The sequence below is a fragment of the Centrocercus urophasianus genome, unplaced genomic scaffold, assembly GCF_019232065.1.
Source record: "Centrocercus urophasianus isolate 14NV4802_14NV808 unplaced genomic scaffold, USGS_Curo_1.0 seq_18, whole genome shotgun sequence".
NCBI lineage: Eukaryota > Metazoa > Chordata > Aves > Galliformes > Phasianidae > Centrocercus > Centrocercus urophasianus.
The window spans coordinates 18,985,824-19,001,962 of NW_024884733.1; the positions used below are offsets into that span (position 1 = coordinate 18,985,824).

General features: G+C 52.3%; 2 protein-coding genes across 5 annotated transcripts; one reads left to right on the forward strand and one right to left on the reverse strand.

Annotated features, from left to right (window-relative positions):
* Nucleotides 1-1,386: 1,386 nt before the first annotated feature.
* On the forward strand, nt 1,387-8,431 carry TMEM125 (transmembrane protein 125). Of its 3 annotated transcripts, none has more exons than XM_042820191.1 (3): nt 1,387-1,594; nt 2,453-2,579; nt 5,327-8,431. In XM_042820191.1, exon 3 carries the CDS (start codon nt 5,626-5,628, stop codon nt 6,286-6,288), a length of 663 nt encoding a protein of 220 aa, XP_042676125.1. In that variant the 5' UTR covers nt 1,387-1,594; nt 2,453-2,579; nt 5,327-5,625; the 3' UTR covers nt 6,289-8,431. The 3 variants fall into 3 exon arrangements, with proteins under 3 accessions (XP_042676125.1, XP_042676126.1, XP_042676127.1); XM_042820192.1 differs by having other exon boundaries at nt 2,453-2,575; XM_042820193.1 differs by lacking the exon at nt 2,453-2,579.
* Nucleotides 8,432-11,388: 2,957 nt separating this feature from the next.
* On the reverse strand, nt 11,389-14,171 carry CUNH1orf210 (chromosome unknown C1orf210 homolog). 2 transcript variants are annotated; one of them, XM_042819658.1, is made up of 5 exons: nt 14,100-14,171; nt 13,890-13,996; nt 13,088-13,595; nt 12,305-12,451; nt 11,389-12,150 (listed from the first exon to the last, which is right to left on the reverse strand). In XM_042819658.1, exons 1-5 carry the CDS (start codon nt 14,146-14,148, stop codon nt 11,786-11,788), a joined length of 1,176 nt encoding a protein of 391 aa, XP_042675592.1. In that variant the 5' UTR covers nt 14,149-14,171; the 3' UTR covers nt 11,389-11,785. The 2 variants fall into 2 exon arrangements, with proteins under 2 accessions (XP_042675592.1, XP_042675591.1); XM_042819657.1 differs by having other exon boundaries at nt 13,088-13,607.
* Between the last annotated feature and the right edge of the window lie 1,968 nt (nt 14,172-16,139).

Below are 16,139 nucleotides of genomic sequence, written 5' to 3' on the forward strand. Positions count from 1 at the left end.
TCTGGTGGAATTGGTCTATTAATGTGCTAGCTTAACACCCTTTCTGCCGCCCCCAGCCCCCATAATCATCTTGATACTTCCTGTACAGAAAGAGGATGTAATTAATGTAATTAGCAAATATTTTAGAAACCAGTTCCCTCTTAAATTTTCAGAACACACCCTTTTAATTTGCTTGACTCCCATGTGGTATAATTTTCCTCTCATTTTGTCAGAATAAATTGAGTGGTAGAAGCCACTGCTTTAATAGACGTGGTTTAGAGAAATGGAATCAATCTTTTTGAGAAAGAAGAACCTTGTCCTCATAAGAGGAAGAAGCATATTCAGGTGAAGAATGATTTCTAAGTTGTGATTAACATGCTTAAAAGTACAACTGTGTGTCACTGTCGTTAGAAAGATGTCATTTTAAAGACAATCCAAACTCAGTAGATGAAGCCCAGGTAAGCATCTGGCAGACCGAATACAAGAGGATTTAGGGCTTAATTGTGGTGGGTAGGATGTGCTAAATCATCATTTGTAAGGGGGAATAGTGAAAGACAGGCATAGCACAAGGTGAGTTTATCAGGTGCTCCCTGGGAAAAAAAGAAAAAAAAAAAAAAGTATTCCCTGGTGTTTTCTACTTTCATCCTCACATGGTCTGTATTGTCTGTTTCTCTTTATCACCTCTCTAAAGGAGCTAATCAGCATCTCATGCTTTTGTGAAGTTACAGGCCACCTTTTTAGAAAATGCATTGCCATCCTGAAAGCTGAATGAGGCTTTTTCTTGGATGATGTATTTGATAGCTGGCCCACCAAGAGGACGGGTTTGTCAGGGTACAGATGAGGTCATTGTTCAAGAACATTTGCAGGAGGATATCCATTATGTTCCATTTGTTGTCTGAAGCTGAAGACACCAAGCACTCAATAGATTACATTTCATAAGATTCAAGATTTTACTCAGACAAATTTCTGAAACTGCCACATTAACTGGAATCCATTGTGTTAACATCTCCTAAGCTTCTTATGTCATGGTCTGCTAAAAAAAAAACAAGTGACAATAACTGAGCCCTTGCCATTACTCAGGCAAGGGATGCTGTTCAGAACCATTTGCTTCTTTCTACATCTCCCAAGAGATCATCTGGCCAAACAATACCAAATACTTTCTAAGTCATGTCTTACCTATTGCTACCAAAGTGGCTGCAGTCTTCCTCACTTGCCTCTTGGAGCTTCTCCCCATCCCTTTGCTTGCAGCTGGGAGGAAATGAGCCACTCTGCAGGAGCAAGGCACTGCAGAACGGTGCTTGGGGAGGCGGGAGGAAGGAGCTGTGCCTCTGGAGGCTGGCCAGGCCAGCAGCAGGTTTGCTGAGCCACCTCCCTGCTGGGGAATGCACCTGCTGGGCCAGGAGTGAGGGCTCACAGCCTGTCGCAGGTGCTGACGCTGGCGCCACACCAGGAAGGGACAGGCAGGAGCACCTGTGTCTTGGCAGGTGCCAGAGGAAGGGAAGGGATTTTCCCCTGGAGGTCCCTTTGCTAGCTTGATCCAGCAGAAGAAAAGCTTGAAAACATCAGTGCTGCCAAGCAGGAGAGAGGAGCGGTGCGGGCAACATGTCAGCTGCAGGTGAGTGAGCCTGGCTTACTGAGAAGGATCCTGTTCTGAGTACTACGTGGGAAGGGTCAAACTTTAGCAGAGGCTGTCAGCAAATCTGAGGGCTGTTTTGCAAGTGCTTCCAAACAGATCTGCCTTATGCCTCCACAATGCCTCCTCTCAGCACTCAGGCACAGAGTTCTTGCCCACTGAGATCGCCCAGACCTCCCTTGGCAAAGAGGAATCGAGACAGCTCTGAAGGAACGCTGGGTCCTGTTACCTATGTGGAGAGGAGGGGGAGTGAGAATCTTTATAACAGAACATCAGAAAGCTATCTCGATTTCTGTTATTACAGGCTCTCCACCACCCTCATCTCCAGAGTCCCTAGACTTGGAGAAAGAAAGGGCTGGTCTGCCATCACCTCTGGCCTTACCAAGGCTTCTCCAATGATGGTGGGTGGGATGCTTGTTTCTGGGAAAGCACAGTCTGGTGTCCGCTATCCTGAGAACACAGACAAGGCTTTGAGCATCACAGCATTCTGAGCTTCACCTTGGTGTATTGGCTATAACTTGGACATAAAACAACATACACGAGTTTCTTTCTCTTGGACCCTTCAGGGAATTGGAAAAATTGCATGAAAAAAATAAGAAAATATGAAATATGTATGCTTCTGGTTTCTGTGCGGTGGGGAGAGGGGTAACGTGAGGCACAGAGCAGGAGACAGTCCATCCCAAACAGTTCATGGCCAGAGCTGCCAAGAGGAAAATAAACCACAATGGACAGGAGAAATGGGGAACAGGGTGGTTTGTGTTTCTTTGGGATGTGAGGCTCTTTTGGCTCTCACCTACATCTTAACGTGAATCGCTGTATGTATTACTGTTCATTTTATAGAGAAGTTTGCCAGACTTCTTCCATCTCTGTGATGCTCATGTCATCCACACAGCTGAAGCAAACACTTCCCAAAGCTGGAAGCACTGCAGGAGCCAGTCCCACCACCAGGCTTCCCTGAATGCTGTGGGTGAGCCATGTCTCATGGGATACGCTGGGCTCTGGGGGAGGAGGGAAGTCAGGAATATTTCAACAGCTGAGCTGTGTGTGACTCTGAAACGAATGTGTTAATTTACAGTCCGTGATCATCTGCCAGATATCAGTCAGACATATAAAGTCTATAAGCAAATAAATAAATGCTCACACTGTTCCCCATGGTTGGAAAGGTGTGTCTCACAATTGCAGCCAGCAGTGGTCAGAAACCTGTTGATGACAACTCTCAATTCCAGTTGAACATTGCCAGAGTAGGAAAAAATAAAAGGAAAGAAGCTCACATTTCCTAATGTTTTGTTCTTTTCCTGAGTTCCCAGTGTTTTCCTGTTCTTCCTCCACCTGCCAGAAAGCAGTGGGGAATGAGATAGTCTGTGAGGTTTTTTTCTGGAATGTGGCTTTCAATCAGTAAGCAACATAGGGTTGGGATGATCCTCTCCTTTCTTCCTTGCATGCGAAGAAACACATCTGCAAAGTCACTGTGAGATCTAGTCTGATCCCTGCCCAGATCCGCAGCTTTGAGATGCCCTCTGCTTTAAGCAGGCAGTTCACAAGGTCTCATCTCACCTAAACTGTTCCATGATTCCATGTGTAAAAACAACGTTATTGAGAACACAAACCCTCACAGTTTTGAGAAGCCCGAGCAATTGCAGATGATCTCAGAGCAAAAGAACATATTCCCAGGACATATTCAGTCAAATGCAAGGAAACAAGGGGGCATATTTCACCTCTCCAGATCATTCTTTTGTTATAGCTTAATGTAATGGTAAAAAATAAGCAACATATTTTATTCTGCAGCAAGATGCTCTGAGAGGTCTCTGTTCTGAGCAAACAAAAATCAAAATGGTTAAACTCCAAAAAGCAATGTGAGAATACAGTTCTGTAGCTTGATTTTTTTTGGTGGTGTTTTCCCTCATTGTGGTTTCTGCTGCTGCGTGGGTTTTGTTGCTCGCCTCACAGCCCCACTGCATGCACAACTTCAGCCAAGCAGCAGAAGGCCGCAGGCTTTGCTCTTCTTCAAGCCTTCTGTTCCCTTAGTCCAAAATCTCGATCTAATCTACCGACCTGCTATCTGCTGAACTCACCCGCTCTCTGGTGAGGATGAGATAAGGCTCCCCTGCGCCTGGAGAAAGAAAGGCAGGAGGAAGTTGTGCTGAGCTGTGCATTGGGGAAGTGCTGCGGGGCTCGTTGTCCCCTCACCCCTCTTTGCAAGTGACCCACAGCAGTGTGAGACATCTCTGTGAAAGCAAACTGGGTGCCAGCGGGCACAGAGCAGCGTGCTCAGCCAACACAGCCTCAGAACGAGAGCCCACATCCCTCTGGGCCCAGCCTGTCCCTGCTGAGTGGCCACGCAGGGAAATGGTGGCACAGCCGGGCCCAGGCCTGCAGGCCAGCGGTGCCAGGGACTTCCTGCACACGTGGCGGCAGCTGGCAGCGGGCCCAGGCCACGTCCATAGTGACCTCACACTGCGGCACTGCTGCGGGCAGTGAGTCAGGAGGGGTGGCCTGACACCGTCAGGCGGCGGCAGGCCCGGGCACTCCGCCACTGTGCTCTCTCTGCTCCACCCTGCAGCAGTTCATCCCTGCTGAAGTGGCACGGGGTGATGTGGTCTCAGAAGGGTGTCTGGAAGCTGCAGGAGAAAAGGTCCCTGATCTGTGCCACGTGCGGAGGTCCCAGATGGTCTCCAGTGATCCATAATGAGCCCAGGGTGCCTGCATTGTGTAAATGGGCTGTGGTAGACACGGGCCAGTGGTCTCCAAATGAGCTGTCTGGGGCAGGGGGGGTACAGGGCTGTCCTTCCAGTCAGGGGACATCTCTGGCACAGGGAATCTGGGCTCCTGTGCTACTCTTACAGGGACGGGAGCAGGAGGTAGCTCAGGGTCTGTCCCATGCCTGATGGGCTCAGACTGTCCTCTCCAAGCACTTCCTGCCTCAGGTATCAGCGGTGTGCCCATGCCAGGGTGGGACATCGTGTGGAAGAAATGCAAGTGGTTTCCAAATGCAGAAAACTGCACAGAGAAGCATTAATGGGAGGCAGAAAGAGAGTCAGGGTGCAGGGGAGGGGATGTGCCCCAAGAAGCAGGGCTCATTAGGAGCAGGAAGAGCAGGAAGGAGAGAATTGCAGTGCCAGGTCCTGGCTGCTTCTGGGGCTCTTTCCATGGAAGTGCTGAGCCCACCAGAGGTATAATCATCTCATTTCTGCAGTGAGATTCCTAATGAGACAGAGAAAGGGCTGAGCAAATGAACTGCAAGGGTTAAGCCTCAGACTGGACCCCCCCACCTCCTATTGTCATTCTGGGCAGCAGAGCCAGTTGGTGACAAGAGGCTGATGCTGATGAAGGAGCATGTGAAGTGGGAGCTGTGAATGGGGCTTTATCCCAGAGGGGACTGGCCTTTGCTCCATCCTGCCCTGCTGCCAGCACCAGCTGCAAGTAGAGCCCATGGGCAGCAGCGTGCCAGTAGCTTCAGTGCATAGCATGTGGGGCTGCGGAGCTGGGGACTCGCTCTGAGCAAAGGCTTGGTGAAAGGAACTGGAGCTGACTGACATCCCTTCGTGGCACAGGGAGGTCTTGAGGGAAGACAGGTGTGGCCAATGGGGCTTTCGAGAGGGCATCAGGGAGGTCTGTGGGACAGCCCTGAGGAACTGAGATCTGGGTTCTGGCAGGGGATTGTTCAATGCAGGGGGGCAGAGTCTTTGTTTAATGCTGTTTTCTCTTGGCTTTCAGATGAAGCACGCAATAAAGGAAGGACGCAGCTTTGGACATTCCTGCATGGTGCTGTTCTGGGAATGCTCCATCATATCCTGCAACACTGCTCAGATTGTGGGCTCAGCCCCAGCACATGGACTGTAGCTCTCCAGGTAGCTCTGCCATGGAAGGGTGTGCCACCAGGCTCTAAGGAACAAGACAGAGGCATCCCCACTTGAGAAATGCAGCTGCCTTTGCAAGGACCACTGCTCTGACCTTCCCTCTGCTGCGAGGGTCTGCATTCCTCTGTGCCACCACCTCCACACCAGCTGCCTGCCATGCCGGAGCTGGCAGACCTGAGCTCCCCCCGCACGCCCGCGGACGCTGACCACATCCAGAGGAACATCCTGGAGGAGCATGTGGAGCTCTGGTGGTTCCAGGACCCCAAGAAGTCTATCCTGTGCTACGGGATGGCTGTGGTACTGATCTTGGCTTGTGGGATCGGGGGAATCATCCTGCTGTACAGCACGAGCAGCCGCTCTGGGGAATGGCGGCTGGCAGTGGGCACCACGCTGTGCCTCCTGGCCCTGCTGGTTCTGCTGAAGCAGCTGCTGAGCTCAGCAATACAGGACATGAACTGCATCCGCAGCCGGCATCAGATAGAGCTCCTGAAGAGCGGGGGCTTCTCGGACTGCCTGGTGTTGCTGCTTAGTGCCCTGGTGCTGCTGGTTTGTGGGGTGGTGCTCACCATCCTCTCCACCACCACCATGCAGCTCAGCCCAGCACGGCCACTGGCCAGTATGTTCACCAGCGGGGTCATCCTGCTGGCTGCCGGCAGCACTCTGCTGCTCTGCCTGCTGCTCTACTTGCTCTGCACCTCCTGCTGCCAGGCTGCTCCCCGTGGCTTGGAGACCGGCGAGATCCGAGTCTTCACCATCTCTGGTCGCCTCGCTGCCAACAGGCGGCTTCCTCCCACCTCCAGCATGGCCAACCTGATCTGACCCGTGGCTGCTGCATCTGCACTGCCGACAGCCCTGCGTGAGGCTCACTGGATACAGCCCTCAGCAGTCCTTGCGCCAGCCTTTCCCAAAGGAAGGGCAGGAGTTGTGCCTCATGTTTTCTTCCAAGACGACTGGCATTTGCTGAACCTCAGGCTCACAGTATGGTAGGGACCTTGGGTTGTCTCAACAGGTCTGGAGACCTGATCTGGAGCTTTATTTGCCTTTTATCTCAGCACATCCTCCTGCGGTAGCTGCTGCTCTAGTGACCACGTCCGCTGTCACAGAGCCAAGGTGAGCCCATCCCAAACCTCGGGGACTCCAGAGCCTGGTTCCTGCAATTCCCTGGGTTGTGCTCCTCCTGGCAGAAGGGGTTTCAATTTTCTATAATGAGAAGTGCTATAATCCCAACCCAGCTCCTAAGAAATCTCCTGTGGGGGGATTTGTGGGAGATTCTGTGTCTGAAATGCCCTTTGGTTTTGTGATGCCAACGTCTTTCCCGATACCACTTTGCTGCAGCCTCACCATTGTCTGAGCCTTATCAGAGGGGTGACCAGAGGGTGTTGGTGTAGGGGCCGTGGTGGACTGTCAGCTTTGTACACTGTGTGTTGGGAGGCTCAGTGATTGCACCAGTGCACTGCAGCCCTGCAAGTTAAGGACAGAGAGGTGCCATTGCTGGGGTTGTGCTGCTGGGATGCCCAAAGACCAGAACTGGGGTTTCTTCAACTCCAGGTCCCCCAGCACAGACCCGATGGGAGTTGGCATGGCAGCTGTGCTGTGCAGCAGTGCTGCCATTCTGTCCCTTACCCAGAGCTCTGGTGCTGTGCCTCTATGAGGTACCTACCACTGAGTGCCTTTCCTAAAGGTAGGCTTACAGCTCACCCTCAGAAACCTCAGAAACCTTCCCTGTGAATTGAGGACAATTTACCTCTCAACATTTTCATTCCCTCCCTGGGCCCACAAACCATTTCACTGCTCCTGCACTTTCCATAGGCACTGATCCTAACCTTCCTAGCCATGCTGTTCCACTGCAAACTTTCTTTCTCTGCATCTTCCTATGTGCTCTCATCTCCCCCAGATCTGTGCTGCTCTGCTCCAACCACTATTTTTGCCCATTATTTTCCAAGTTACCCGTGAGAATTTGGATCTCTAACGGAACAAGACTGAACTATTCTTTTGTGTGTGTGTCTGGTAGCAAATTTACTTTGAAGAGGACAATAGCTCATTCCCTTAGGAATACCATATGTCACTGCCCGTGGTACACCTGGGGCATCTGTGAGCCCCCCAGGTTCAGCTGGACAAGCTCCAGAGCTTACCATTCCTGATGCACTCAGATCACAAGGGCACGTCTTTATTCATCTGGTCCTGCCCTGCTCCTACTGACTTTCCCTCCCCCAGAAGCTTTGGATTATTTTCCCCAGAATATGGGAACATTGTGATGGTTTTTCTTTTCTGGATCTGTTATTTCTGTATTTTCTTCTGTCACTTTCATATCGCCTGTAGATCTTATTAAACCGCTGTTTCCTTCTCTCTGGATCACTTCCCTTAATCTGCCCAAAAATTAAGAGGGTGTCAATAAGCTCAGGTCTTTCTGTGCTAAATGCTCTGCTTTTGTGCAGAAGAGAGCAGTCCTTCGCCATAGAGCTGCTCGCCCCAAGGATGCTGTGTGCAATATTGGGGGAAGGGCTGCAGCTGGTCAGAAGTTTTATATAACCCACAGCTGCTGCTCTGCACATCTTTGTGGGTGCACATGCAGTTACACCAAGATGCACCACTTCTGCCCACCTTCGCAATTGCTTCCAGCTTTCCCAACCTGCACACCCGCTGTTTTGCACATCTGGGCACCTCTGGCAGATGCATGCCTGTGCCCAGCTCGCAGCACCGTGCTGCCTGCCTGCCAATGTGAATCCTTCCATTCAAAGCCCCTTCAGAATGTGCACACGTGAACTCTGCCAGGAAAAGATGCTTGGTGACCAAATCCCTGCCCAAGGAAGAAACGTGTGAAAACGGGCTGCCTCTGAGCTGGGAGGTGAGGGTGCCTGGCTGCCCTGATGGAGTGGCTGCACTGACTCACCTCCTGCAGAAGCATTACTGTTTTGTTCCTTTCTCATTTCCTGTGTTGTGCATGGAAATACATAATAAAGTGTTGCAGAATTTGGCCGTGCCAAAAGATGGTGCTTCACTGTGGCCTTTCTTCCAAACAGGAGATCTCAGGGCTGTGCAGAGCTGACCTCTTCTCAGAGCAGGAATCACAATAGCTGCAGTTTCAGTTCCTCTGCCCTCACGGCAAAGTCCCTACACACCAAACTGCATGTACTTATCTCCTGGTACATGATTCCATCCTCCTGATGCTCGTGCATCTCCCTCTGCTTTAGGACCTAGCCACAACTGGTCCCCCTTAGACTTTATGAACTTAAGATCTTACTGCCATGCCCCTATAAGGAGCTACAGGGAAGCACACAAAGTCACCCAGTTGTAACAGTGCCAATCTCTTTGTTGACAAAGTAGCTGCTTTACCTGCGGTGGGGCTGAGCCCTGAGCCAGGTGGTAGCTGCTGCTGCCTCCAGCCAGCCTGGAACCAGTCTGCCTGCATAGCTGCTGCTGCTCACTTCCGCCTCTCTGAACTGCAGGCCTTCAGCCTTTGGCAGCTTCCAGGATGACCCTGGTATGAAGAGGCTCCTCCTTTCTGCTCTGCCCCTCTGGTGTCCCCAGCTCTGCAGTCCAGATGCATTTTTCCCATTTTCCCTGGCACACGTGAGCTGCTAGAGGCAGGCACCAGGGCTGCACAGCCCCATGTCAGGAAAGCATCCACGCAGATCGGTTAAAGGGTAAACTGGGGACTTCCACATGGGGTCAAAGTAGACAAGCAACTCACCACTTGGCAAGTAAGTGAGATTCTGAGTAAAACAATCTGGGAAGTACTTGTATGTTTAATCTCCTCTAACGCACTGATGAGATCAAAAGTAAAATTTGGGTCCAGCAAGAGTTCTAGTCATAAAACGTGTGTTGAAAATCTCAGGAGCTAGCATCCAAAATGAAATGCATTTTTCCAGTCCTGTTCCTTCAGGAAGCATTTAAACTTCCTCTTCTATCTGACCTGAAAGATGCTAGAAATTTCCAAAAATTGCAGCATTTTTTGCATCATATTTTCAGAGTGAAGGGCACAGACAGTAAGGGGCTCTTAAGATGAGCTCAGACGACAAAACACTGAGCAGTGACTGCAAAATTAAGCCAGGAAGTGCTCAGTTTATATAGATAAGGCATATAAGAGAGAGAACTGACTGACCACTGAAACAAGGCACCGGGTTTCCATCTCTTCATAGTTTCAGGCAACATGCTCCTTGCCTGAGAAATGCTCTAAGCTTCCTCTCTGCTTAGTGCCTGGAATGCCTGCTCCAGTAGTGCCCTTTGCTTTACATTCTCTGAGGTGTGTTATTTGCTTTTGTATACACTGTGTTGTGTAAACATCTTAGTAAGAAGAGAAGTAAAGGAAAAGACAATAACGAAGCAGTCAGCAGTGGGGAGTCAGCCGAGTGGCAGGGCTGCAGGAAGGCATTCCCCTGAGGGACAGGGCGGAGGTCCCCAAACTTTTAGGGACAGTGAGCTGTGACATCTCACCACAGAGATGACAGGAATGCAGCAATTAGAATAGTTGTAAAATGCTACGATGGTGGCTGTGCAATCAGTCCCGTGAGAGGTGGCCATGTCATGGCAGCACACGTGCCCACCTGCCACTGCAGACGTTCTAGGTGCCCTTCTAGCACGTCTTGCTGCAAGAAAAGGGAAAACAGAGGAGATAGCCAGCAGGAAAAAATGCTGGAGAAACACTAGCAGGAATCTTGCAGCAACACACAAGCACGGGGTGTACAAGACCACATTACTGGTTTGTTTGAACAACAACAAAAGTTATGCTGCAATTCTCTTGTCTCGTGACACAAAGAGCACAGCAACACCTGAGCAAACCAAGGCTGCATCCACATCCCATCCTGAGCACGGTCTGCAGCAGGGCCAAACTGTAGGACAGTGGCTCTAGGGAGCACCCTGCAGTTCTATTTGCCCCATGGTAGTGACAGAGCAGAGAGCCTCTCAGTCTCATGGCACTGTCAGCAGAAAACTAGGAAAGTGACTGGAGGTCCTGCTGCTGCCCAGAGCAGACACCAGAGGTGGAGGGAGAAGATTTTCACAGTAGATGCTTAGTCAAAGGTGCAGGCTATCACTGCCTGTGCACAGGAGCAGAAGCTGCAGCAGCCCTTCGGGCCTCCTCCTGAGGCTGAGGAGTTCTGGCTGAAATCAAATGCAGATGAAAAGCACCCATCTCCTACTAACTAGCACTACCCTTCCAGAGCCATAATGAGCAATTACCTGGGCTGGAGGAGGAAGCCTGGCAAATGGGACCTCCCATTTTCCTAATTATTTTCATGCTTCCACCTGGAAAGCCCAAAGACCTCAGTTCCTAAGCTCTCTGTGTTTTAAAACAGCTGGAGGGTGCAGCAGAGTGCAGGAAAGAGACTGTCCTGCCAGAAGACAGCTCTGGAGCTGCTTCCTGAGCACCCAGCCCCAGTGGCTCACACAGTACTGGAAGCAAACACTGCCAACAGAGCCTTCCCATGCAAGGATAATTCACTCCTGCCATCCACAGTGCGAATGGGATGCTTTCAGCTCATCCAGATTGTTCAGCATCACTTTACCTGTTTTATCACTCAGTAAACTGATCAATTGCACGCCTTGTTGACAGCATCAGTGTGAACACCAAATGGCTGCTGCAGGAGGAACGAATGTGATGCCAGCACAAAGAGGATCAGGTAGCAAGTCACAGCAGAGGATGGGGAGCTGGAGGTCCTGGCAGCACTGCTCTGTGGGACATCCCATGCCCAAGACAGGGCAGCCAGCCCTGTGGGATCCTCCTCACAAGGAGTCAGTGGGATAGAAGCTGTACTGCCCCACATGTAGGACTGACACAGGAAATCCTTGCAGTGTAAGCAATAAAAGTTTGTCGACAAAACGATCGGCCATCTGAGACAAATGTAGAGGTCAGGCTGCCACACACCACTGGCCAGATGTGGGGCCATGGGGGGAGCCCCAGCAAACCATCATAGACAGAGGCAGGGTTGAATCATGCTTTAATTGCTCCCAGAGTGACAACAGAGTGGGGACAGAGCAGGGCCAGGTCCAGTGCCATGGGGCAGAGGGGCTGGTGCCCAAGTCCCCACAAGGAGCAGTGGGACAGGGAGAGGGGTGGACCCATCCCTGGGCATCTTGCCTTGCACAGCTGCAATCAAGATCATCCTGTTCATCCTCAGTACCCAAGCAAGACTGGGAGAACAGCAGCACATCTGGTGTCTCCAAGCCAGTGCAGCTCTGCTGGTGTCACAGCAGGGCACAGGGACACCTTCACCCCACTCCTTCCCTCCTGCCCCCATCCGCATGGGGACAAAAGCCAAGGGTAGGTGGAAATGGCAGGAAGGAGATGGGGGCATGGGGATGGAGAGGGACTGCAGCCTCATATGGAGATGTGCGACTCTCTTTCCTCTTCCTCCGGCAGCTGCTCACTGGGCTGAATGTAGTTGTCCTCGATGAAGCCATCATCATCCTCAACATGCAGGCCGGTGATACTGGACACAGGGCGGTTCTCACTGTCACCCCAGCCTGAGGAGCCCCTGTCCCAGCCAGTGCCCTCTTCCAAGGGGCCGCCTCCAATCGAGCTGGTTTCAGGCAGCGGTCGGTGGCGGTAGCTGGTGATGCTCTTGTGGCAGATCTTGCACTTGGCAACCAGAGCGACCAGGATGGAGATGCTGATGGCAGCCACTAGGAAGCCCACTAGGTAGGGCCAGCTCCTTCCTCCCTTCCCCGTAGGTGGCGCGGTGGCTGCAGCAGAGGACAGGCTCATCAGGGCTGGGCTGTGGCACAGCAGGAGCTCCACCACAGCTGACCACATGCATGCTTCACAGTGCTGCTTGTGGTGGGGAGGCCACCCCTGGGGGTGGACAGGAGGAAGGTAGTTCTACCTGACCCAACTTACTGTTGTTGTTTGTAACTGTGGTCTGCTGTGCTGGGCTGACATCTCGAGGAAACCTCTGGCTTTTTTGGCAGCCCAGCTCCCAGGAATCCAGAGTTGCGATGTCCTGTCCCTGCAGCTCCAAAGGTGATGCACAGGTGACATGCATGGCTGGGAGACAACAGGCTAAGGTGGGACAGGGGATCTTCACCTGTTCCCTCCCCAGCTTAGAGAAAGCATTCCCTTCTTGCTTTCAAGCACTTCCAGTGCTGCACTCCAGCCTTGTCAGTCCTCAGCTCTGTGTAAGGCACTACTAGAGGAAAAAATCTCTGACTATGGAGCCCCCAATTAGCACAGCTGTATGAGCGTGTGCCCACCACTAGCAGCTCTTCTTACTAGGCAATGCCAAATTCATGGACATTGATAGAAACCCCATGGTCACAGGGCTGCTCTTGCCTGGGAGCCAAGCTTGGGGGGCTAAAGCCTGATCCTGTTCCTCAGGAGATGTTGAATGCTTGTGAAGATCTGTGTACTTCATGCAGATACGTGCATATGGATTTAGGAGTGTTAGTTTCCCAGAAAAGTGGCTGAAGCATAGATCTCTGAATATTCTCCTCCCGTCTGTCCTACCCAGAAATGTTGGATGTTGTGTGTACCTGAAAATGAAGAACTGAGACATTATGTCTCAGTTTGCTGTCCCTCAGAAGGGAGGAGAGCAGTCTTAGGGCTGGAGCAGAAGGACCAAATTCCCTTTCCAGGATCCCTCTCATCCCAAACCCATCCTGACACCCACCCCCCACCTCTCACCTTGCCTGCGCTTCAGCCACTGCTGTAAGGGATATGTGACACAGTCACAGACCCAGGGGTTTCCATCCAGCTGGACCCATGGGATGGCTTCCATCAGCTGCAACATCAAAGTGTCCATGGACATCAGTGCATTGTTCTGCAGGTTCAGGTGGAGGAGACTTCTCAGCGGCAGAAACAACGGGACCTCCAGCTCTCGCAAACTGTTGTTTCTTAGAAGCAGGGTTTGCAAGTTTTCCAAGCCCTTGAAAGCGTCTGTGTGGAGGTAGGTGATGCTGCAGTTGCTCAGGTCCAGTAGGCATAGTGCCCTGACGTTGGAGAAGACGGCGGGGTGCAGTGTGAGCAGGGCGTTGCTGGAGAGGTTGAGGGAGAGCAGGGAAGGGAAATGCGTCAAGAGTGTCCCACGCTGCGGCATGACCAAGCTGTTGAAGGAGAGGTCTAAGCCGGTGATGTTTCTCGGAAGGGAGCTTGGAGCGTGCAGGAGGCTCTTCCTGCTGCAGTCAGCCCATCCCTGGGGAAAGAGCTGCTGAGGTGGGCCCTCTGCCTTCTGAGGGCGTCACTGTCACTCTGCTGCAGTAACCGTGTCACCCCACGTGTAAGCAGGGGCTCCCTGCAGCGACGCAAACCTGGCACACAGCCGCTTTTGGCCGGGGCCCCTCAGGGACGCTGCGTCGCTGCAGACGAGCAATGCCTGGAGCCGGCAGCACAAAAGCCCAGACGAGCCCTTGCCAGTCCCGCCTGCAGTGCTCCTGCAGTCATCGGGAACACCACCGCCCGCACACCTGTCCCAAGCCCCTGCCCCTACCTGATGATGCAGGCCGCAGGGCCGTCCCGCCGCCGCCGCCGCTCCCCATGCGCAGAGCAGGCCGCAGAAACCCAGCAGGCCGGTGGGAGCCATCGAGCTCCAGGAAGCTGCGGGGCAGAAAAACAAGTTTGAGGGCAGGCGGTGCAGCCAGCCGCGCTGGTGAGGTGCGGCGGTGACGGGGATGGCCGTTCCTGGGCAGGCCACGGCTACCTCGATGCCCCACGGCGCCGCTCGCCCGGGGCCAGCCTGGCGGCCACATTCCCTCCTGCGGCCCTGAGGCGCGGAGAGAGGCGGCGGTGTGGCTTACACATTAACCACCGCGCCCTGGGCTGCTCCGGGGCTGGGGCAGGGCAGGAGGTGGGCACGGAGGTGGCACCGTCTCTCCGTGGCCGCGGTGCTGGCGGCAGCCTTTAACCTCCCTTGCAGGGCACCCCTGGGGGTGCTGTGCACGGAGGGCAGAGCAGGCCTCCAGAAAGGCAGTGCTAGCAGCGCTGCTGAGGCAGCCATGGGTGGACATGCAGGGTGTTCACGTTTCCTATCAGGAAACGTATCAGCACACGATGGTTTCTGGCATGCAGTGCTTTGGATTAAAATGTGCGAATGGTAACAAAAAGGGGTATTTTTGTCATCTTTTTTTTTTTTTTTTTTTTTTAAGTCTAATGTGATTCAGCAGAAAAATTCAGGGCTGTGAGTCCAGCAGAAATTCAGGTGTTCTGTGCACACTGTGGTCTTTCCATGTTAGAGGTGTGGTGGGCACAGCTGCACTGGGGTTGCTGGTTCCTTGCCAGGAGATGCAGGGCCATTGCTGAATGTCCCCATGAAACCTCCTGGAGAAGTCTCCTTCCTGCCTCCAACTCAAGGGATCTGCACAAATAGAAACCTCCAGGAAAAAAAAAAAAAAAAAGCAAAGGAAGATGTTTCCTCATCCTTGGAGACATTCAAGGTCAGGCTGGACCAGGCTCTGAGCACCTGAAGGAGCTGTAGCTTTGCAGGGGAGTTGGACTAGATGGTCTTTAAGGGTCCCTTCCGATGCAAATGATTCTGTGATTCTATGATTCTGTAGGTGTGGTTGGCTCTGGTTCCTTCATGGATCCCCAAGATCTGCCTAGTGTGGGGAGTTGATGGTTAATGGATCCAGCTCCCCAGCAGACCACAGCAATGCCCTGCTTCCCCTTCATGCAGCTAGTGGATATGTGCTTTGCTCTCCAAGGAGTGTGCTGCAAGGCCTGCTTTGCAGAGTATCCCCACAAAGTGTGCTTGTTCCACATCAATAATCCCTTTATCACAATGATTCATCATGTTGGACATTTCACAAAGTGCATCACAGTCTATTGTTCTGCCTGCATGGCTGTGCCGCTGCTGACCGTGGCACACACTGGCCATCTCAAACATGGGTAAGCATGAGATGGCACAATAGCAATTATAGCCCTGAGTATGACTGACCTCTACCACCAGTAAACTATAGGAAGCAGCCATCTATTTATGTATTCACCTATCTATCCCCCTTCCTGCAGCTGTACTGAGCTCACTGATGAGTCCCTGACCTGAAGAGCTTGCAAACAAGCTTTGGATTGACAGGCGTAGCAACACCAACTGCAGGAGGAATCAGCTGCTGTAATTAGCCCCTGTGTTCAAGTTGGGGCAGCCAAGGACACACGTTCATCATTTAAAGACGACCCTGCCCTCGGGTCTCCCAAAGACTGACTCCCTTGCCTACACTCCCTGCTGAGGGATGTGGTCAGTGGGCATGATGGGGTGGGTTGAGATTGGACTGGGTGATCTTAGAGGTCTTTTCCAACCCAACAATTCTGTGTCTTACAGGGCAAATGTAGGCAGCTGTACGCAGTGCCCATTTTTCAGGGTCTCTTCATCACTCGGGGAGCTGCTGGTGGCAGCATATGGCAGCCAGGCGCTGAGGTGGCACAGCACAGTCCCTGTCTGCTGCCATCACTCTGCACTGCTTGGGCCCCATACAGCCCCAGAGCGCACTGTAAATAGTCGGAAGCGATGAATGGATTTCCCTTTCCTCTCCATGTGTGCTTTAGATTTTTGGCCGGATACAGCATGGGCTTGGGACACACCAAAACATGGATCTTTCTCCCCGGCAGGCCAGGCTTTCACATGGGAACAGCTCAATACACCGCATGCAGAGCAGTGTGTGGTCAAGTGGGTAAAGATTGCCGTGATTTCCTCAGGAATACCACGCATTTACCCCTGCCCTGCGCCTGCCTGAGCCCACCGTCGCCTTAC

Excerpts from the sequence above, each read along its gene's own strand:
- CUNH1orf210 (XM_042819657.1), bottom strand. The coding sequence starts at position 14,148 with ATGTGGCCGCCAGGCTGGCCCCGGGCGAGCGGCGCCGTGGGGCATCGA. Across the intron at positions 13,608-13,889 it reads CCTGCGGCCTGCATCATCAG|CTCTTTCCCCAGGGATGGGC; the intron begins GTAGGGGCAGGG and ends CCACCTCAGCAG. Across the intron at positions 12,452-13,087 it reads GTGGCTGAAGCGCAGGCAAG|CCATGCATGTCACCTGTGCA; the intron begins GTGAGAGGTGGG and ends GTTGTCTCCCAG.
- TMEM125 (XM_042820191.1), top strand. The coding sequence starts at position 5,626 with ATGCCGGAGCTGGCAGACCTGAGCTCCCCCCGCACGCCCGCGGACGCT.